Source organism: Chenopodium quinoa, unplaced genomic scaffold (assembly GCF_001683475.1).
Source record: "Chenopodium quinoa cultivar QQ74 unplaced genomic scaffold, ASM168347v1, whole genome shotgun sequence".
Taxonomy (NCBI): domain Eukaryota; kingdom Viridiplantae; phylum Streptophyta; class Magnoliopsida; order Caryophyllales; family Amaranthaceae; genus Chenopodium; species Chenopodium quinoa.
The window spans coordinates 4,870,346-4,891,554 of record NW_018745650.1 but is presented as its reverse complement, the minus strand read 5'-3'; the positions used below and the strand labels follow the sequence as shown (position 1 = coordinate 4,891,554).

At 37.0% G+C, this 21,209-nt stretch overlaps 3 protein-coding genes across 3 annotated transcripts; all 3 read right to left on the bottom strand.

The window, feature by feature from the left end:
* Nucleotides 1-1,646: 1,646 nt before the first annotated feature.
* Nucleotides 1,647-4,610, bottom strand: LOC110717022 (glutathione S-transferase T3-like). The gene is made up of 2 exons (XM_021895662.1): nucleotides 4,461-4,610; nucleotides 1,647-2,804 (listed from the first exon to the last, which is right to left on the bottom strand). Exons 1-2 carry the CDS (start codon nucleotides 4,608-4,610, stop codon nucleotides 1,647-1,649), a joined length of 1,308 nt encoding a protein of 435 aa, XP_021751354.1.
* Nucleotides 4,611-4,640: 30 nt separating this feature from the next.
* On the bottom strand, nucleotides 4,641-8,453 carry LOC110716819 (ras-related protein RIC1-like). The gene is made up of 8 exons (XM_021895461.1): nucleotides 8,147-8,453; nucleotides 7,669-7,741; nucleotides 7,500-7,547; nucleotides 6,644-6,691; nucleotides 6,492-6,563; nucleotides 6,244-6,399; nucleotides 5,389-5,492; nucleotides 4,641-5,018 (listed from the first exon to the last, which is right to left on the bottom strand). The coding sequence occupies exons 1-8, from the start codon at nucleotides 8,158-8,160 to the stop codon at nucleotides 4,925-4,927; spliced, it is 609 nt and encodes a 202-aa protein (XP_021751153.1). The 5' UTR covers nucleotides 8,161-8,453; the 3' UTR covers nucleotides 4,641-4,924.
* A 4,103-nt stretch (nucleotides 8,454-12,556) lies between these two features.
* On the bottom strand, nucleotides 12,557-20,932 carry LOC110716848 (ER membrane protein complex subunit 2-like). The gene is made up of 9 exons (XM_021895494.1): nucleotides 20,532-20,932; nucleotides 18,916-18,980; nucleotides 18,663-18,711; nucleotides 15,976-16,070; nucleotides 15,709-15,794; nucleotides 15,203-15,262; nucleotides 15,013-15,094; nucleotides 13,139-13,252; nucleotides 12,557-13,007 (listed from the first exon to the last, which is right to left on the bottom strand). The coding sequence occupies exons 1-9, from the start codon at nucleotides 20,716-20,718 to the stop codon at nucleotides 12,846-12,848; spliced, it is 900 nt and encodes a 299-aa protein (XP_021751186.1). The 5' UTR covers nucleotides 20,719-20,932; the 3' UTR covers nucleotides 12,557-12,845.
* Nucleotides 20,933-21,209: the final 277 nt, after the last annotated feature.

The following is a 21,209-nucleotide window of genomic DNA, read 5'->3' as shown; positions in this document are numbered from 1 at the left end:
TACTTGGCTTTATTTAAGTCGTCTAATTTCTCCCTAATTACGTGGCCCGTATCGTTGCCAAATATGTTCGACTAAATCACGTTTCAGAGATAGATGAATTTCTCTGTCACGGAGGGAAGCTTTTCGCTGTAGAAATGCATTGAAGTCAAAGTTGGTAGGTCGGCCTACGTTGAATTCAAACGGTGGCGTTGTAGATGTTGATGCTGGTGTTGATTCTTGTTGATCTTCTTCGTAGAACGCTCTTAGAACTTCGGCTCGAGTGTAGTTGTGGCGCTCATCTTCAACAATCATGTTGTGCATAATGATACATGCTTTCATTATGTCTCGCAGTATGTCCTCATCGTACGCCAGTGACGGTTTTCGTATTATTGCAAATCGAGCTTGCAAAACACCGAATGCTCTTTCAACGTCCTTTCGAGCAGCAGCCTGGTGGTCAGCGAACAATTTATCTTTTTGAAGTTGAGGGGTTGTGATACCCTGAACAAAAGTTGCCCACTTCGGATAAATACCGTTGGCTAAGTAATATGCCATGTTGTATTCATGGCCGTTAACGGTAAAATTTATCGGAGGAGCTCGACCATGCAGAACCTCATCGAACACTGGGGAACGGTATAAGACATTTAGGTCATTACAAGATCCAGGAATCCCAAAGAAGGAATGCCATATCCATAAATCCTGATCTGCAATGGCTTCCAGTATTAGCGTTGCTTTCTTGTTCCTACCGGCGTACTGCGCTTTCCATGCCGTTGGACAGTTCTTCCATTCCCAATGCATGCAATCAATGCTGCCTATCATGCCTGGAAAACCACGCAGTTCATTTTGATGCAGTATTCTGGCCAATTCATCAGTTGTAGGGTTTCGCATGTACTCGGTTCCGAACTGCTCAATGACACCGGTACAAAAACGTTGAAGGGCAACTCGAGCGGTTGACTCACTGATCCGAACGTATTCATCCACGGCGTCCGCAGCCATGCCGTAGCCTAACATTCTTATCGCCGCTGTACATTTTTGCAGAGGTGATAAACCTAACCTTCCAGCTGCATCTCTACGCTGCTGGAAGTACACATCACCTTCAACGACCTTGTTCATTATACGTACAAACAAAGGTCGTTGCATACTTGATGAAGGGGTGTGGTTGTGGATATGTGCCATGCCTACTATATATAGCAAAAATATCAAATGAATATGTGGTTACAAATCTGAATGACCACACCAAGTACAGGAATCAAATTTTCAACCACGGAATAGGTATACTATGCTAGTTGACAGTGACAAGTCTTGAGTGCAATAATGTCGGTATCAATGACACAAAGGTAAAGCATTCTGATAAAGTGAATATAGGAAAACGTGGCTATACAATGACAAAGATTTATTGTAGTTATGTCGGTATCAATGACACAAGGTTAAAGCATTCTGATAAAGTGAAATCAGAAAAATGTGACTACACAATGACAGAGATTTAAAGCAATTATGTCGGTATGAATGGCAACTTAAATCAACTTGTTAAACAACTTGTCATTCAATATTGGAAAATCAGAATACAAGTGTACATCTTTCTTACATTGAGATTAACCACACCACTAATACAACTTAAAAATAAAAGACTAAATTGCGCTTAATAAATAAAAGACTACAACCAAACATGCTTAAGGGCCTTGTAATTTACCCAGTAAAAAATTCTTGTACGACTCTTCTTCGGGAGTGAGTGGCGTAGGCGAATTCTTCATAGCTTGCACCATATCAAACCAGGTTTTCATCTTATGAATGTCAAGTTCCTCCCTTTTCCTCTGTTCCTTGTCTCTTTCAATTTTTATCCTCTCTTCCTTCAGAATGGCCTCCCTCTCGCGAATTGTAGCGAATTCCTTCATTCGTTCGCTAAGCTCAGACGAACCACTGTCTGTTGCTACTGCTTTCCCTTTACGCTTCGCCTTTGCCTTCTTGACACCCTCGGGTCGCTGTAAACTGCCAGATGAAAAACCATCCGTAGGGGTATCATCCTCTACATCATCTCTGGACCTCTTCCCACTTCCAGCACTACCTTCTTCCTCAGCATCACAAGCGGCTTTTCTTTCCTTCAAGGACGTTGACCATCTTAGCTTTGGTCTCCACTTTGGATCCTTGTTAAGCATTTCAATTGCGTGAGGAAAAGTGAAATTGCGACCTTGCGCAACATGAAAAAGCTTCGCCGCACTTTTCATACGATCAGCTTCATTGTAACCACTCCCTCCCTCCGGAAGTCTACCTGCTTCATCATAGCAAGATATCCATTGCAGTGTGTCCGCTGCCAACCTTCTCCAGTGCGACGTCAGACTCTTAATAGGCCTTGGCGGAATTATATGCGGCTTCTGCGTATGCAAAGTTTGGTATGTTGCGTGTACGTTGCGCCATAGGCTAGTTGCTTTTTGGCTTGTACTTTTAATAGCATCCTCGCTAATCTGCAAGTACAACCCAATCAGAGCTTCATCTTCCGCAACAGACCAAATACGGGTAGCTCGTGCAGGAACCTGATTGGGTTCCAACAAGCAAACTGGTGGAGGAGGATACTGCGGCGTCTCTGGTACGGTTTCCTCTTCGCTCTCATCGAAGAGTGTGTTACTACCAAGATCAGTTTCAGGTGTACGATCTTCATTAGCAGGGTTTTGTAGGGGAACCTCATTGGGTGTCTGATGTAGTGGAGGTGGTTGCGACGACATATTGCCCATTCTTTGCAAGAACAATTGAAACTCGGGATTAGTTAGGAAATCATCACTAAAACCCGAAAATTGTTGACGGAAATTTGGGTGGTTTGGATCCATTATAAGATTCTGCATCAAAAAACAAAAGATAAATATCGTTACAAACATTTACTCAAAAAACAAATTAAAATGATAACAAATCCAAAAAAATACCAACAACTTTCTTCAATTGCATAATGCAATTACATTACATGCCATACAATTTTTTTTTTCCTCACAAAATAACATATATACTAATTTTAACACATAACTACATGTACATATTAAAGAAAATAATTAACCAATACTTGCAACACTTTAACAACTATGAATTTAGAAATTTCTTGAGAAAATATACACAACTTTGTTTAATTACATAATGCAATATAATTTCGTGGCCTATCATATTCATTTTTTTCCAAAAAACCAAACATATACTAATTTTATTATGTAACTACATTTATATATAGCAAAAAAAAAATTAACCAATAATTGCAACACTTTAAATAACTACAAAGTTAGTAATTTATGGAGAAAATATACACAACTTTGTTTCATTACATAATGAAATTTAATTTCGTGGCCTATAATTTTTTTTTCCATAAAATCACATATATACTAATTTTATTAAGTAAATACATTTATATATAGCAACAAAAATTTACCAATAATTGCAACAACACTTTAATAACTGCAAATTTAGGAATTTATGGACAAAATATAAACAACTTTGTTTAATTACATATTGCAATATAATTACATGGCCTACAATTTTTTTTTTTTAAAAAAAAATCACATATATATTACTTATATTATATAACTGATTTTAAAAATTAAATAATTTTTTTTTTACCTCAATATGGCTGAATTGCAACAACAATATTCTTCTACAAATTTAAGAAAATTAAAATTTGGAGGATTTTAAAGTGTTTACAAAATTATATCAAAATATATCAAAATGCATGTCTATTTATAGAGAATTTAATTTTATGACCGTTGGTAATTTTTTTTTTTTTTTTTACAAAATATATTTTTCTGAAAATGCTTAATAAATAAATAACCGTTGTAAACGGCTAGTAATTTGTGATTGGCTCCTCCGCTGCATCTGCCACGCGTCGCTTCTCCACTCGCCAATCGCCTGCACGCGTCAGATCTTCTTCCTTTTTTTTTTTTAAATTCTGGCAGCTCAAAACGACGCGTTTTGAGGCGCGCCTTTGAGGCTGCTTCATCAAAACGCGTCGTTTTGATGGTGGGGGAGGCGAAATTTTTTTAGTGGGTCTGACGCGTGTGGGGCCCACTTCATTTACTGTTCATCACCAAAAAAGCTCAAGTTTTGAGCATTTTTATTTTTGCTCATGAGCTTTTTTTCCCCTTTTCCTCACCATTGTAAGCCTTGAGTATTTTTTTTCCTCACAAAAAAAGCTCATGAGCAAAAAAAAAAACTCACCATTGCTAGTGCTCTTATAACTTTCCTCATCTCATGATTCCTCTCTTCATCTGTCGCCTATTGGCCTATTTGTTAATTTGTATGCCCAAGCTGTGCAACAACTATTTAAAAACAGAAAGGCGGAAAAAGAAATAATAGTAACTTGGTCACGGGCTCTACCAAAGTATTATAATGGGAGACCGAAGAAGTTTTTCTAATGGCCAGATACGGGTATCTGGTGCTAGACAATTTTCAGCAGGAAGGTTCTGGAGAACAATTTCCCATTCAGAGGGGCAGATGGTCCTTTTTTGTTCACTTACTTGTGTATAGATACTGAGATACATAGCTAGATAGAGCATGAGGAAAGTAAAGGCCAATACAGACTTCCTACCCTCTACTCGCGGAAGGATCAATCGAGGATCAAATCCAGGGCAGTGTAGTTCACCACCCAAGCTATCATTTGTCTTCATGACAAATGATAAGAAATTTAAAAAACATGATTTAAAAGATCCCAATTAGATGCTTAACAGCAAATAGAACAGTTTCATTGGGTCCAGAACAACCACCACTTTTAAGTGTATATCAAGCTACTGAGAATAACAAATTTTAAATTCTATCCAACACATAAAAAGATCACACATCAATTTCCTTGAGTAAAGCATAATATACAGACATGAAACTTGCAATAAGACTGATGAACAACACACCCAGGCACTTTTCTTTGGTTGTGCAGTCCTGCTCTATGGCATGCCCTGATTAAAAGCATAACAGAAAGACCCGTAAATCACGAGCAACAGTTGGACTTCTGTCCCACAGGTTGCCCACGGATTGGTACTGTTGTTGGTCTGGTAGCACTTGATGCTGGTTGGCTTGCCACTCTACATGCGGAAAAAGTGAATTTTAGAAAACATTACAACTTCCCAGCCACAAGGGTAATTCATCAATGAACAGTACAGTGAAGCAGAAATCAATAACCCAAAATGGATTAAAAACATAGCCAAGCCATAACAAAATATGCTCTTTAGACTGCTAAGTGCTAACCACCTAAACAATTACTCTGCAGGCTTTTGAATAGGTCTTTTTCCAAAGTTGAAGAAAAAATCCAGCACGTATACAAGGTCATACATCATCATATTTGGTCAAATCCATCTTGTAAACATTATAGGACTTAGTTTATATAAAAGCTTTCGAAAAAATGATGACCATATTGATTTGGTTTTTCTCGGATAAGAGAAAGCAAAACTTAACCTTTTTTTAATCTCTGCAGCCATTGTCATGAATGCGTCTTCTACATTCGTTGAATTCTTAGCACTTGTTTCCAAGAATGGGATTCCAATCTCATCAGCGAATGCCTTCACAAACGATAACTCAAGTAAGAAGCATAATTAATTTTCAAACACCTCATCATCAAATAAAATCGTCAAAATAACACCAATTCCAATTTATCTATTTCAAACAGCCAAATGGTCCAACAGAAATCTTATCTCGAAGTTGCTTTCCCTATTTTCAATGTATCATAAGTCATACCCATAGGCCATAGCAAAAAATGTTCCCATACACAAAAATATCCCCTCCACTGATCAAAATGACTTCCACTAGAGTTCCAGGAGACAAATGTCACTAATTAAAAACCCACAATTGAAACAACAAAAAAATCGTACACAAAGAACTTACCTAGTCATGGTTCCTACACTTGGATAAGGCCAATTTCAATGATCAGCATATTGCTAAATGCTAATAGGACGACTCTTTTCAAAATATAGGTTCTTATTTCTTTATAGGGTCTTCCATATTGGAAATTGACCCACAAGATGCTAGAAGACACTTTTTACACCAGGGACTACATTAGTCTTTCAATGGCACCAGAAGCAAGTGGGATAAATGGTCAGCAGCAAGAGAAGGTGACACTTAGGTTTTCAAAAAGCACACACTCTTCCAAAAGGATGAAATTGAAACATCGGTCTTCTCTCAAAATTTCATTTTTGCAGACAGAAAAGAGCATTGACCTAAATGATGTTTCATCATAGCAGGCTGATCCAACACCAAAAACCTCAGAATGAATAGATGATATAAGATCAAAGTGCAAGAGTAGGCTAACAATACCTTTGCTGTTTCATAAGAAACCACCTTGTTAGAAGTCAAATCACATTTGTTTCCGACCAAAATTTTGACAACATTGTCACTTGCATAGCGATCAATTTCGTTCAGCCATTGCTTGACATTATCAAAGCTTTGTTGATCTGTTACATCATACACAATCTAAAAGAAACATCTCATTAATGCAAAGAAAACACAAACATCAACAAGGCACTATGACTTTTAGATATGACTACAAAGATTTATCAGCTTACTATAATTCCATGAGCACCGCGGTAGTAACTACTTGTAATAGTCCGAAAACGTTCTTGTCCTGCAGTATCCCACTATATTGGGCAAGAGTGACATCAAAGTTTGTTTCCAAGCTTATAATTCACATAGAAACTGCAAAAATGCAAATACTTACAATTTGAAGCTTAATGGTTTTCCCATCTTGTTCGACTGTACGAATTTTCTACAAAGAAAATTTATTTCAGAAAACTGATCAGTAAAGTATTTCCGTCACTTTCTCTTTTTTTGCTATGATGCTCAAACTCACAAATGGGTGTCCAACTAAATTATAGTGTGACAAAAGGAAACATTTTATTACATTATATAAAAACATGATACAGTTTAAAAAAAAAAAATCATTAGATATCTAGAAACAAGGACACCAACATTTTATAACTCATATATTCCAGTACTTTAAAAATAAAAAAAATAAAAAAAAAAGAAATAGTCTTTGAAATATTTTACTTAAATAGTTATTATGTTCAGTCTTCAAAGAGTGGAAGTAAAGATAAGAAAGAGTAAATACATGAAAAGACAAGAAAAGAGGGGAAAAAAAAAAAAAAAAGGAAAGGAAAGGACTAAATTTTAGGAATTACATCTTAGACTGATCAAACCTATTTTAACTAGTCAAAGTACCTTAACCCTCTTTCATCACATTCAATCCACAAATGTGACATTACAGCAATGGGTAGAATAAATCTTTATGCCTACAGACAACCGGCTTATACCACAACAAGGTCCCCTCACTCAGCTGACTAATAGCCCTACATGTTCGGATGTTTCATATCACCAACTAATGTCTCAATTTCCAGATATAGGGTTTTATAACAAAGTCCTATAACTAGAACATGAAACAGATAATTATTTCATACCAAGTAAAATTTACATTTCTAATTGTCCAAAGGAAAATCAAATCTAAGCAACACAACTTTTTATTACTGGGCAGAGGAGGGAGGAAAGTGGTTCATTGCCACATCAGAGAATATACTCACAAAATCAACGCCGATTGTGCTTATGTAGCTCTCGACATATGAATCATCCTGCATAACAGAAGCATTAAAGCTCCATTTAGTACATAATCATTCCTTTAGAAGCAAGAAGCAAAAAAGGAGCCGAGGCCCGCTTTCGCAATGCAAACAAATCCAAAAGCTAACATTTTACCGCGAATCTCAGCAGAAGGCATGATTTTCCAACACCGGAATCTCCAATAAGCAGAAGCTTAAAAAGGTAATCACTGCACCACAGACATTGTTCAACATCAAAATTACAGCATATCAATCAATTGTCTTAGACTCGAAAAGATAACATAATCACAGAATAACATCTACATTAACCCACCATCTCATCTATCATTTCCAATGAACTACATTTTCACCCATTTATTTACATACAATGTATTTTTGCAAAATATCAAAGCTAATTACATAATCATCACAAATAAGTCCACCTATTTACAATCACATAATCTTCAAATAAACTACTAACATCCAAACAACCTACACTATTTAACCCCAATTATTAAAAATAAAAAAATAAATAACAAATCAGAAAACCCTAACCCTAAAATCCAGTCTACTACTCAAATCAATCAAAACGCATAACAATATAAACAACAATCAGCTAAATTAAGAGAGCATACTATTCTTGATTCATGATGGAAAATCCTGAAAGATGATCGAAACCCTAGATTTGATCTTCCACCCAGAAAAATTGACGAGTGAAAGAGTAGAATTAGATCGATTGAGTCGCGAAAATAGGAACGATGAGAGAGAAAAAAGAGAGACAGAGATTTGGAGGAATCGTGGTTGCAAAAAAATTGGGGGAAATTTGGTTGTTTGAGTATGTGACCGACGATTGAGAAAAAGAAATAGTGTGTGTGTGGGTGACCAGTGTTTATACTTTAGAACGTGTGAAGGCCGGGATCTTTGTGTTTTATGAACTGCTGTGCACGGCTTCTTTTCCTTCGCCAGGTGTATTAGCTTCTTTTTTGTCAATTCGGAATATGTTACGGGACGGAGGGAGTATAATTAATCCGGGTAATAATTAATCCATGTAGGGAGGCAATCATTTGAGTCGATGGATAATTGATTAATCATCCAAATGATCCAAATAAACGAAGTATGTATGAAAATTGATGTAGAAGCAACGGATCGGGTTGGAATTGGGTGGTGATACATCCAACCCATTACTCGCTTATTCAGGATTCGTTTTGTACCGCTATGATTTTCTATTTTTGTTTTTCAAAATTATATGATATATGTCATGTAATGAATTAAAAGTTAGTCAAACTTATTAAAAACATGAAAATTTTGAAAACTGACAATAAAAAAGTGAAAACACCTTTTTCTTATTGAAAAAATTGGTATTATCAATCCCAACTTTAGGCCATTTACTTTACTTAATCCTAACTTTTGATTATTTTTTAATAATCCCAACTTTGGGGGGGCATTTTAATTAACAGGCCAAATGACCGGTGACCTGATGAAAAGAGTTTTTTTTATTTTTTTTAAATGCCACATGTCTTATTATCATTGGTCAAAAAATATATGATAGAAAAACAAAAAAAAAAAACAGCCACCATTACCAACGTAACCTAGAGGTGATCAACAGGTGGGCCGGGCCTGGCCAAGGTCAAAAAAATTTGCCCATTCAACGGGCTGGGCCAAACTTTGGGTCGGAGAATGTGTGCCCAAACCCGCCCAAACAAGGGGGGCCGTGCGGGCTTTTCAGGCCAATTTCTGGTCGGGCCAATAAAATCAACTAAAATTGCATAAAATCGATTTCCCAAGCCCGCCCAAATTTTTGTTAATGTCGGGCCGGGCCGGACTCGACTCGATTTCGGGCTGAAAAAAACTGCCCAAAATCGAGCCGGGTCGGGCCGGACTCAACTTGATCAGGTCTAACGTAACCCCCTGCCCCCACCAGCCGGCCACCACGCCGATGCCTAGAACCCCAACTCATTTCCCTCCCTACGCCGGTGGCAGATCCCAGTCACGGGATAATTTGTGGACTAACTTTTTTTTTTTCTAAGTTAGGGACCCAAGAAATTCCCGTGATGGCGCCTAGACAAAGTCTAGACCAGCCTTTCACTAAACACAAGCAATAACGAGAGCAAACACAAGGATACTTTTATTACTTTGAGAACAAGAGTACAATACAAGGCAAAGTGCCCGAATGAGTGAATGTCCAGCAACTGGGGCAAGTCCTTTATTTATACTACTCAAGGGCTGGCCACATCCCGGCCAAATAGGAATAATTTCCCACTACTTTGTTAACTACCCACTACGTGATAACTACCCATTACAAAGTAACCGCTCCTTTGTACAGATGTCTTGCATATGCACGCCCATAGCATAACTAGGGTTGCTCATCTGTCCAAGACTGGACCGGACCGAAGATTGAAAAATTGAATTTCAAGAATCGAAGACCGTACCGATTAAGCTAGGATTGAACCTAGACCGGACCGAAAAAATCGGTCCAAAACCCGGACCGGACCGTTTTGGACCGATTTTAGAATTTTTAAAAATTTCCTAAATTTTAAAATATTTATCGAAAACTCGAAAAAAATGAAAATATTTTAACGTCTTTTTTTTAATGTTTAGTATAAAAAAGCTCATACGACTAAAGTTTTCCAAGCTTGTTAAGGATAATCTTAATTATTATTAAAGGTTTTAAGTATAACTTTAAGCAAAAAACTGGTTCGGTCCAAAACCGGTTTTTATAGGGTTTTGGACCGGACCAGACCGAAGATCGGAAAAATAAATTTCTCAACCCGGAGACCGGACCGATTAATTTGGTTCGGTCTGATCCGGGGTCGGTCCGATCCATTTTTTCGGTCCAGACCAATTTTTGAACACCCCTAAGCATAACCGTCCCTTAATGTAGGGGCAGTGGGCTACGTGGGTGGTTACCATAACCGCCCCCTTCCCACTACATAAACCCTCCTAACTTCAATGAGTGACTGCCACGTCATCATTATGCTTCTCAAATGATGAGGGTTACCACTCCGTGGTAACTGTCCCCACAAAAGGGGTAACCGTCAGCCCACGTTCCCCACTAAGCCATCCAAGTAACCGTCAAGTAACTACCCCATCCATGATCCCTATAAATAAGGTTCACTATGAACATCAACCACACTAAGTTATGCTTAGACTTCAGGAGTCTAGTAACTCTTAGCCATCGTGTTTAAGACATGGTGCACTGGTTCCGTCCAAGTCGTAGTTCAAGCCAACCACTTAGCCAAATCGCACCGTGCCCTAGCCCCCATAGGCTATCCTATGTCCAAGTCTATGCCCATGGCCCTTGGCCATGAAGCTACCCAAGGTCGGCCACCAACCTATGAGTGAACACCTGCCCCCTAAAGATCTTTATATTGGCTTGGTCAAGTAATACCAGTGAACACCCAACTGACAGAAATACAATAATGGCCCCATGGGCCATTCTCATGCCTATGGTTCCACCAACGATGTGGTTGAGAGGTTACGAGGACCTTCTTAGAGTTCCCTCCCTTGCGGGTACGGGCCGAAGGGTTGCTAGGCAAGCCTAACACAATAGGTGGAAACTCGCACTCGGGACTAGCCATGGCCTTGCCATGCGTTTGGCATGAGACTATGGCCATGTCAGCGGCGGTGGCCCTAGCCCCCGTCTTTGGCTGTGACACCTACCCACCTCCCTTCCTCCTTCCCCCTTCGCCGATGCCTAGACGTACCTCTGCCCTCCTTCTCTCCCACCTCGATCTCCCTTCCCCACTCACAAAAACCACCAAATGTCGCTCCCCCACTCACAAAAATCACCAAACGCCCCTCCCCCACCATCGAAAACCCTAGCGCCATGGTGGGGGGGGGAGGGGGCGTTTGGTGGTTTTCGTGAGTAAGGGAGGGGGCGTTTGGTGGTTTTCGTGAGTAGGGGAGGGAGATCGAGGGTGGTTGTGTGCGACACAAGGGGTGGTGACTAGGGGCGGGTGGAAGGGCAACGCTAGAGGGTGGGGGGGGCCGACGAGGGAGGGGACTGGGACTGGGCGGTCAGGGTGGGGTTAGGGTGGTCCGGTGATGGGAAGGGGAGGAGCTAGATTTTTTTTCTTTCAATTTTTTAATATTTTTAAATTTTTTTTTATTTCTTAGACCAATTAGGGCTTGACACGTGTCAAGTAACCTGTTACAATAGGTCATTGACTTTTGTTGACCGGTCATGACTTGATTGAAGAAAATGCCCCCCAAAGTTGAGATTATTAAAAAATAATTGAAACTTGGGATTAATTAAAGTAAATGACCCAAAGTTGAGATTAATAATACCAATTTTCTTTTCTTATTTCCTATTTTTGGTTTTTTGTTTAAAATAAAAAAAAAAACAAAAACCGAGACAAAAAATAATGCCAAACAAGGCCTGGCAATTAGCAGATTTATTTAAGGTGAACCGACTACTTTAATATACGATTTTGGTGTCAACCGGTAAATAAATGATACTTACAACGGATGGTGTGGAGGAGCCGAAAATTTTGTTAAAATGTGGCGTAATTAAAAAATTTAGGCTTTGTTCTCTTCACCTTATTTTGCTAAACTGAAATTATTTTCACTAATTTATTATATATCTCTATAAAAATACTGATTTTTTACTAAGCTGAAATTATATTTATAAGGCGAAGAAAATAGGGCCTTAGACTTTTTCAAGTAAAGTATTTTGTATGAAAATCACTTTAATTTGTATAACGACATAAAACTAGAACTTGGCCGAATTGATCCCAAATGCTTTCCCAGGTGTTACGCATAACCAATTAAAGCAAGTCTTAAAAAAAATTAGAAAAAAAAACAAAAAGCAAAATGATTGATAATCACAACATATTACGTCAAATTAATAATCAACTACAATGACTGATAATCACAGCATATTACGTCAAATTAATTATTAGTTTAGGACCATTACCAGAAATTATCACTTCACTTTAATTCTTAAAATTCACTTTAATTCTTAAAAAAAAAAAAAAAAAACAAGAAATTATCACTTTAGCCTTCAGCATATGAATGTGAATATCAATATAAATAGAGCATATTAATCATCTGCTTACCCATCTAAAAAACATCTAAATTGATATACGGAGTACTTCGACATTCAATCTTCTAAACACAATTGCGTAAAGTTCCAACAAACGGAATTATCGTTAAAAACAGCCCTGATAACAGGTAAAAACTAGTAAAGAAAAGAAGAAACATAAGGAATGAATAAAAGCAAATGCATAGGAAACAAAATTTAAATAATTTCACCATTAGCACATGATACTGGCCTCTATTGCTGTTAGAATAACAATGAAATGAACATAGAACTCAATTATTGAAGAGCTATGACTAAAGTTTCAAATTTTTCAAGGTAGATGTCAGCAAAGGAAGCTTGTCAGGTGCCCTATATTTGTAGTCTCTCTCCAAGACTTTGGCGGCAAGGGAATGCAACTCACTCTCCTTATACTCCTTGTTTCGGCCTTTGGCCAGCTGCCCGATGGCGGCAGTACACTGTAATTAGATTAATGGAAAATCATCAGTAACTTAAGGCAACTTGCATGTAGATGTTAGATGTGATGGGCGATGAAACAAATAAATATGTCATGTAGGTGGTAAGAATGGAGGGAAAGAACAAAACTGACCAGGCAAACACCATAAAGTGCCCTAGTGTTCTTGCCTCCTGTAAAATCTATGGTGGCAGCATAGTATTTCTTAGCTGTCTGAAGGTTTTCCAATCCTCCAAGAGTGTAAAGCACCTATGTAGCCAAAGAAAATCGATATTAATTAAACAGAAAAAATATCAATCTTAACAGATATTATAGGTAAGCTGAAAACAACGCAAGTCAACATCGATCAGGCACGAGGCCATTCAGTGATTCCATCGTCAACAAGGATAACAAATGGAAAGTGGGTGCAATATTTAAGAATCTTATCCCTTGAAATAAACTCTAACACTTAACAGTCCTAAGAGCAAATACACACCATCCCCTTGGAAAATTAATATTAAAATTGGATATGCCATGTTAATTGTTATCGCAATACATGGTCCTAGTCCTAGCCACTACATTAGAGAATCTGCGAGATGAGAAATTGTAGTCATAGGTAACCCACTTAATGTTAGGGTTCTAGCCATTCTAGGTCATGCGTACAACATAACAAAACAAGAATGGCTGAAAGTGTGACAGAATAAATTTGTGACATATATTGATAATCATATATGCAATGACATATATGGCTAGCTGCTCCCTTTCGCATGTCAGTGTCCCAACTCTAGCTAGGAAGAAAAGGCAAAGGGTTTTTGGCTATAGGAGGGTATTAGTCCATTCAGGATTTTGACAAAAATAAATAGGCCAGGTCAGTGATTGGTAATTAAAAGTATCAGCATACCCAAAATGCTAATCCAAAAATGCCATTCTAACTAGCAATTTCAAAATAGCATACTGGGTTTTAATAGTAAACATGTCTACATACCTGCCAAGCTGCAGGTTCATAGACACTTTTATATAATATGTTACTGATATATGCTAATTAAAATTACTGATCCAATAATTTAATAGCTAATACAATTTTATATGTTAACTACAGATTTTCTAGGAAGCCATAGGTATTCAGGGTGTATCATAATGACAGTCCACTCTTTTTCAATAGAATATCTTAATCGATTTACATACAGCCCTTCCATGATAATTCTTCTCATTTGAGTGCTCCTATGAGGCTAAAACCTGTATTGGGTTGGGGCAGGTCATTTCGGACAAATGAAAATTGTTAGCAGCCTGAGTCAGGCTAGGGTTAGCAATAAAACAAGGGTCGTTATGGGCTGAGTCGGAATATTGCTCTAAAACCTGCCTGGTCAAAATTTTGTACACTTTAGTCAGAACCAATTCTAGTAGGCCGATAACATCAAAATACAAAGGTTTAGAACAGTTTGGGACCACTTGAGTCCACACACAAGGAACTGAAGGAAGCAATAATGAAAAAATGTTAATTCATGTTATACTATATACTGCAAGGTGCTTGCTGTTAATATACACATTTTTACTTGAAGATCACAACTTTAAGCCTTCAAGAATCAAGAGATTAAAAAATGCTCTTTATCCACACTTGACAATCAAAACATCCCCAATTTTAACTTTGCTTAATTTTTTATTTGACATGGTTTAATAAGAAACTATACTGCATGTCTGCACCCACTTCAAAAAATTTCTAGGTTACTCACAAGCACAGTTTTGTTCCAGAACTGCAAGGTATTCCATGTAAATTGGTGTTGTTGAAACAAGGAAGAATTAGGAATCACTCAAGTCCTCAGATAATTTTACCCTTTTCTTTATGGGATTTGGATCTAGAAATATCACCACTACCCCCAAATAATATGTAAAGGAATTTCAGGCCTACAATTCCAGGATGCAGGCTTATCTAGGTTAATTCTACTGGTTCCATTTCTTCCCCAAACGTTCTCCAGTAAGATTACACAAATCCTCCAAAAAAGAACTGTTAGAAAAAGAGTTAAAGTACTTACATCAGCATAGGCAAGGTGATACATAGGTACTGTGGGTTGAGCTAATATGAGCTCCTCGTAGCAAAAAGCAGCTTGCTTATACCTAATCACATAAAGCATAATGTTAAGCATGTGTAGGGAAGGAGTTTGTCAAGCAGTGTAAAGTTGGAAGCACATAAATTTGAATGAATTACAAGTCAAGATGCCTTACATCTGCAGTGAGACATAGATTTCTGCAAGTTCCCTCCATGCATCATTATCTGCCATAAATCTAGCAAAAACAAGACACAAATGAATCTCGTGATATCAGATACATTTAGTTGTAGAAACACTGTAATTACTTCAAAGAGAGGGGAAATTAAACACAATTACTATTTCAAAATAATAGGACACGTCCTTAAGATGGTCACGACATGCTATCTTTACATCAGAGAAGCATGCACTGGGCAACTAAGCAGGATGAATCCAGTTTTCTTAGTGGAAATTTTAAGAATTCTGGTTGGTTGTACAGAACTGGTATGCAAAAGTCTGATTATCATGTATATAGCTCTTAATTTGGAAAGAAGAAAAAAAACTTGTATTGATTTCTAAGGAAAAGTTTGATACTCTGTATAATACAATGATAAACACAAAAGTAATTTGTGGCTATCATTTCAATTGGAGGGAGTAGCAAAGTAGAGAAAAACCATCAGCAATAATCTGATGCAAGAGTCTTACACTTTCAAATATTTGTTTAGGGATTCAATGGCCTTAAGTAGATCACCATTAGCCTTTGCCATGGCCACTTTTCGTTTATGGACCACCTACAGAGAAAAAATTATTAATGTGATTACTTCAGAAATAAAATAAACTCCAAAAACTGACTGCTTCTGTAACAGACAAGACAAATCACAGGCCATCAGGTGTCAACTCGTTAAAGGTTCAATAGATGTAACAGTGATGAGAAATAGGAGGGTGTGGGCAACCAAGGCAAATGAAACCTACTTGATCAAGTGGATTGTCTTCAAGAAGACTTGAGTAAGCACTTTCTGCCTCTTCCCAACATCCCTTTGCTTCTAGCAACATAGCCTCTAACTTACCTGTAAAACATTCAACGTACAGAACATTAAAACTAAAATTATAAATAGCCTTATTGCTAAATCCAACTTTCGATTGTTCTATAACTACTTACACTTAGAGCAAGATACAACCTTTGTGAACAATTCAATACATAAAGTAGGTTTAGTTTGTCACAAACGATACCACTATGAAGCATAAAGCCTATACACATTGGCAAACTAATGGTGTAAAAGAGCTGCCAAATTATAATTACTACTATATAGTATGAACACATATATGCATTAATGCTACAATTCCCTTTAAGATCTCCAGCACATATAACATTCAAAATAAACATCCATGTGATCCACAGTTGTTGAACAATATGTCACTTCACTCTTTAGAGGTTCCAATTTCATAAAAAGCATTTGACATGGATCCGTCAAAGTTTGCTTCTCCATTTAGTATTAAGTATCACACCTGGGAATCTGTAACCATTCATGGTGTAGGATGTGAGACTGAAACAATAGGAGAAGAAACCTTCGGTAGTAAGAGCAACAGAGGTCATCCGATACATATTTATAACAGATAAAATTGATCTATCAATCAAAGATTGTTAACAATGATTTCACCTTCATACTCACAGACAAATCAAATTGAATCATGGGATCTACAGTCTACACTCAACTGCTTTTCGAGGACTATCTTACTTCTGGCCAGTCCTCCTAATGAGAAACTGTGAAAGAATGAGCCTTTTCTGAAGAGAGCTGTATTTATATTCTAATGCCTGAAGTTCATTATACTAGGTTTATATTTAGAAAAAGCTATCCCCATGTCCTTGCTGACATATTTTGTATTCTCAGCAGACATCTTTTCTTTTCAATCTGTGAGTCCAAATTTGAGCCTTTTGTTGTCTAAGATTGATAAACCACATAGAATAGCATTCTGGTTTTTCCCACAGCATCAGTTCTTTCCTTTTGTCGAAAGATTCATATCCTTGGACCATCCTCTCTAACTTGTGGCCATTTAATTCACCTGAACTTCTTGGGTGTCAATCTTACAAGCAAGATCTGCTTTATCTTAAAGCCTATGTTAAGTGTACCTAATGCTTCACACTAATGACTAAGCTTCAAGTCACAACATTTTAATTTCGGCCATCCTCCTCTATCACAACATCCCTTCAACCAAAAGGCATTACCCAGACCTTAAGCACATACTGTGCTAGATCATTTAATAAATCCTCGTCTTTCTTAGACATAGAATCAAACTGTTAAAGCAGGTAACCACAACCGCTATTAGCACTAACAATTTGATATGATGCTGCTAATTAGGGCAGCAGAAATTATTATGTGCTTTGGTTCACTCAAATGCACATATCATGCTCAAAATAAAAGATTCAATTCTCTCTTAGTTACATGAAATGCTCTAGAGATCTTTTTATGAGGCTTCTTAGATCATATAACCTTGTTTAGTCAGTTGGACCCAACAACATTATTTTCATTTGAGAAGAGGTCCAAAACCAACACCATTACAGAATGAAAATACAGACCATATCCATTTTGCAAATTAATATGGAAAATGCCTTGTTCCTTATGGGCCGAACATTTTGTATTTTCCATTATATAATTTCACTTTGATTAGTCAAAATTATAAAATAAATAAATAAATAAAAAACAACTTCCTTATGCATCCCTTTTGCACATAATATAGACCACCTTGTTCCTCACAAAACGCAATTGTTCTTGGTATTACTGTAATTACGCTGAAGATTGTTCGATTTGAGATAATCATTTGAAGATTAAAAGACTTTGTGAGTCAACATACATGTCTTTCAGCATTGTTTTCTTATCAACATTCTCAGCAGTAGTGAGTGGTAACAGACATCAACGAAGAAAAACACAATTGCAAGTGGAGATGCATTAACTGAACATAGGCATAGAAATTCCATATCAAACTAGACGTAATTTACATTAACATTGACCTTTTAAATAACGTTATAACAAATGGAATGCAACATCTAGCTTAAGTGACCCTTGCACACAATATGGATTATAAACCATGAGCTTGTTCAAAAACCAATTTACTTTCGAGTAGAATGAAACACAATAACATAGCAAATAACCGTCTTTCTTAGCTCCTTGATCAAATTCGCTACAAATAGATCCGTTTGCTTCCATCCGAGAATGTACCTCATACAAGTGCGACCTATCTGATTCTAAACCTAAGTTACTTGCCTCACATTTGGGGGGAAAAAAATGCTTCAAGTCTCTTAATACAATGTATTAACACAAACAAAAGTAAATACCACAAAATCATTTTATTTTTATAAATCAATCAAAGCCTAAATCCCATAAGTGGGGTCGGCTTTTATTTTTATAAATAAAGGAAAAAAAAAAAAAAAAAAAGATAACAGGGTTCAGTACATGAGAAGTCACACAAATGTTGAAGGAATCTATAGGTTAACATAAACATCATTGTGTAAATATAAAACCTAATCTCTTATGATCCAATACAAATTAACAAATCACAGTTTATCTTCCCATAATTACAAAGAAAGACCTGTATGCAACAGCCTATCAAATGTAATTGATAATGTGGAGCAAGTAAAAATCAAGTCAATGGGAACAACTCACCAACTCTTTTGCTGTCTGGGAATTTCTTGCTCAGAACTTCAATGCAGTCCTGCAAAAACTTAACATCAATAGATCCATAGGGAAAAACAAATGACAGGTAATTCTACTCTTGTGAGTTGTGATTAAGAAATAAAACCAGCTTTATCCATTTGGTGAGTATTAAGCATATTTTGTAGAGCAAGACAATGACTTGGGAGTGAATTAAGCAACGATTAACATATAAACATAGATGGCATGAAGCAACGCTACATACCCTTGCTGTATCAAGAGAATTGCAGTCCATGGCAGCAATGGCAACTTGCTCATATAATGTCCATTCTACAAAAGAGAATCAATATAACAGTTAAATAAGATACCTAAAACTCATGTTTTTAAATGGAGAAACTAGAAAATTTGCTACACAAAACACAAATAATAACTACCAAACAGTACAAAGTACATATCCTATTTTGTAGCCTATCCTTTAATCTGGTACTCGTGTAACTGTTATACCCTTAACCTACTTAAGAAAAGTAGCACAACTAATTCCACTGGAAAACATTTTCTCAAATAAAAATTAGGAAAAAGTAAATAATAAACTGTATAAATTCGGGAAAGTTTTCCTATCTTTGTCTAGCAACAATGAATTTAAATTTTCAACGAAGTTGCTAAAGATTACAACCTAGGCTCATTTGCTCATAAAAGCAGGCACACAAGCTATGAGGTGGATATAGGAATATAGCCCCAAATTTTTCTAGACAAAACAATGAAATTAGAATCTGGATCTCCTACTTTGTAGCATAAGATAAGCCCATAACCAAACTTATGCATTATCTAAGAACTGTCTTAGATCACATTCCAATGAAGAACAGTAGTGGCAGAAGTAGCACACACAAACTGTCCTTTGAATACAGAATAAGGCAATACAAACCACACCGAACACAAAATAAGGAATACTCAACTTAGTATACCCTAATATATCTGTACTCTCTGAGTCTTACATGGGGGAGCCTGAAACTCATTTGTCAAGTGTTAACAAACAATTTCCCAAACTTATAGTGTGTTCGGATGAGAAGATTTGGGGAGCGAGGGTGATGATCCTTTTATCATTTATTTGGATAAAAATAGGAGGAGCGAGGTTGATGATCTTTTTATCATTTATTTGGATACAAATAGGGCAAAGAGGAGAGAAGGGAAAAGAAAATAAATATTTACTTTGATAAACCAAATCCTTTGCAAAGCTTTGGAGGCAAAACACAAGCCCACTCCACCATCCACCCTTTCCCATCCCTTCCTTCCCTTACCCTTCAACATTGCATCCAAGCACACAATTATAAACTCTCACACAATTATAATCGCCAACTAATTATTGCCACTCTAGTAACACTGGACTACATCAAAGATTAGTCTGCGATGGAATTTGAGCAACATAACTACTAATCTTAGTGCAAGGATAAATCAACAAATCCCAATCCACAATACATCTAAATTTCAATTTAACCGTTAATATCCGGAAACAATGTCCCAATCAAACAATACATCAAAATTGGAATATGCTTATTTCAAAGAATCCAAATCAAATCCAATATCAATGGAAGTAGGCTAATTTCGAGTACGATTGCAAGCATAAAATTATTCGGATACAACCCCTAATCACCAAAAACAACAAATTCCAATCAACAATACATTTAATCAAAGAAACAACCATTAATTACCAAAACTCCAATCACCCAACATGAAAATTGGAATATACCCAACAATAATACCCAAATTAATGTCCTTAATCAATGTAAATAACCAAATTGATGAACAAACAATCAAAGTAAAACCCAGAAAAATTAACCAAAACCAAAATCCAATTAAAATAAATTCGATTAAATTCGAAAGTACCTTCATCCGCAAGAGCAGATCGCTTCTTGGGGTCATTCAAAACCGTTAATCCATGCTTTAAAACCTTATCAGAGCGTCGAATTTTGAGCTTACGAACCAAACAAAGGTATTCCCAAGCACCTCCACCACCATGCTCAACTTGAGATTCTAATCTCTTCAACTCTGTCTCGTCTAATTTGGTCACCATTTTCTCTCTCTTAAATCTGAATTTTCAGTGATTTTGTGATTGAGATTTGAGAAAGGGAGAGAAAGCGAGGGGATTTGACTTGCAGTGGTTCAGGGTACTACTGCTATTACTTGGTTGTGTTGCTGTTATTAATCATGGATCCTGAAAAACCAATGCAGCTCCAAGATTTTTGTGTTTTGTGTTTTGTTGTTGTAGTTTTTGGGATTAGGACTTTGTGCTTTTGTGGAGCACCCTTTGTAGAATTGTGGAATTGTGGGTGCTCCATGGGTCGAGGGTAAAGGTAAAGATGGTTATGGGTTATGTCGGGTTCGTATGCTTTGGGGTTAGTTAGGCCTATTTCTTGGCTCGTAATAAGTCTTAGCTACACTCTGGTGCAGCTAGATAGATGGAACATGCCCAATATGTCCCGTTTATATAGGCCGAAGAAAATCCACACCCAATTAAGTGCAACTTCTGCAATTTTTCTCCATTCACACAAGCCAGACCCATTT

Excerpts from the sequence above, each read along its gene's own strand:
- LOC110716819 (XM_021895461.1), bottom strand. Across the intron at positions 6,564-6,643 it reads AAACCATTAAGCTTCAAATT|TGGGATACTGCAGGACAAGA; the intron begins GTAAGTATTTGC and ends TGCCCAATATAG. Across the intron at positions 5,019-5,388 it reads GCTGCAGAGATTAAAAAAAG|AGTGGCAAGCCAACCAGCAT; the intron begins GTTAAGTTTTGC and ends TTCCGCATGTAG.
- LOC110717022 (XM_021895662.1), bottom strand. The coding sequence starts at position 4,610 with ATGAAGACAAATGATAGCTTGGGTGGTGAACTACACTGCCCTGGATTT. Across the intron at positions 2,805-4,460 it reads ATCTCAGTATCTATACACAA|AATCTTATAATGGATCCAAA; the intron begins GTAAGTGAACAA and ends TTTTTGATGCAG.
- LOC110716848 (XM_021895494.1), bottom strand. The coding sequence starts at position 20,718 with ATGGTGACCAAATTAGACGAGACAGAGTTGAAGAGATTAGAATCTCAA. Across the intron at positions 15,095-15,202 it reads ATCTATGTCTCACTGCAGAT|GTATAAGCAAGCTGCTTTTT; the intron begins GTAAGGCATCTT and ends TTATGTGATTAG. Across the intron at positions 13,253-15,012 it reads ATCACCTTGCCTATGCTGAT|GTGCTTTACACTCTTGGAGG; the intron begins GTAAGTACTTTA and ends TTGGCTACATAG.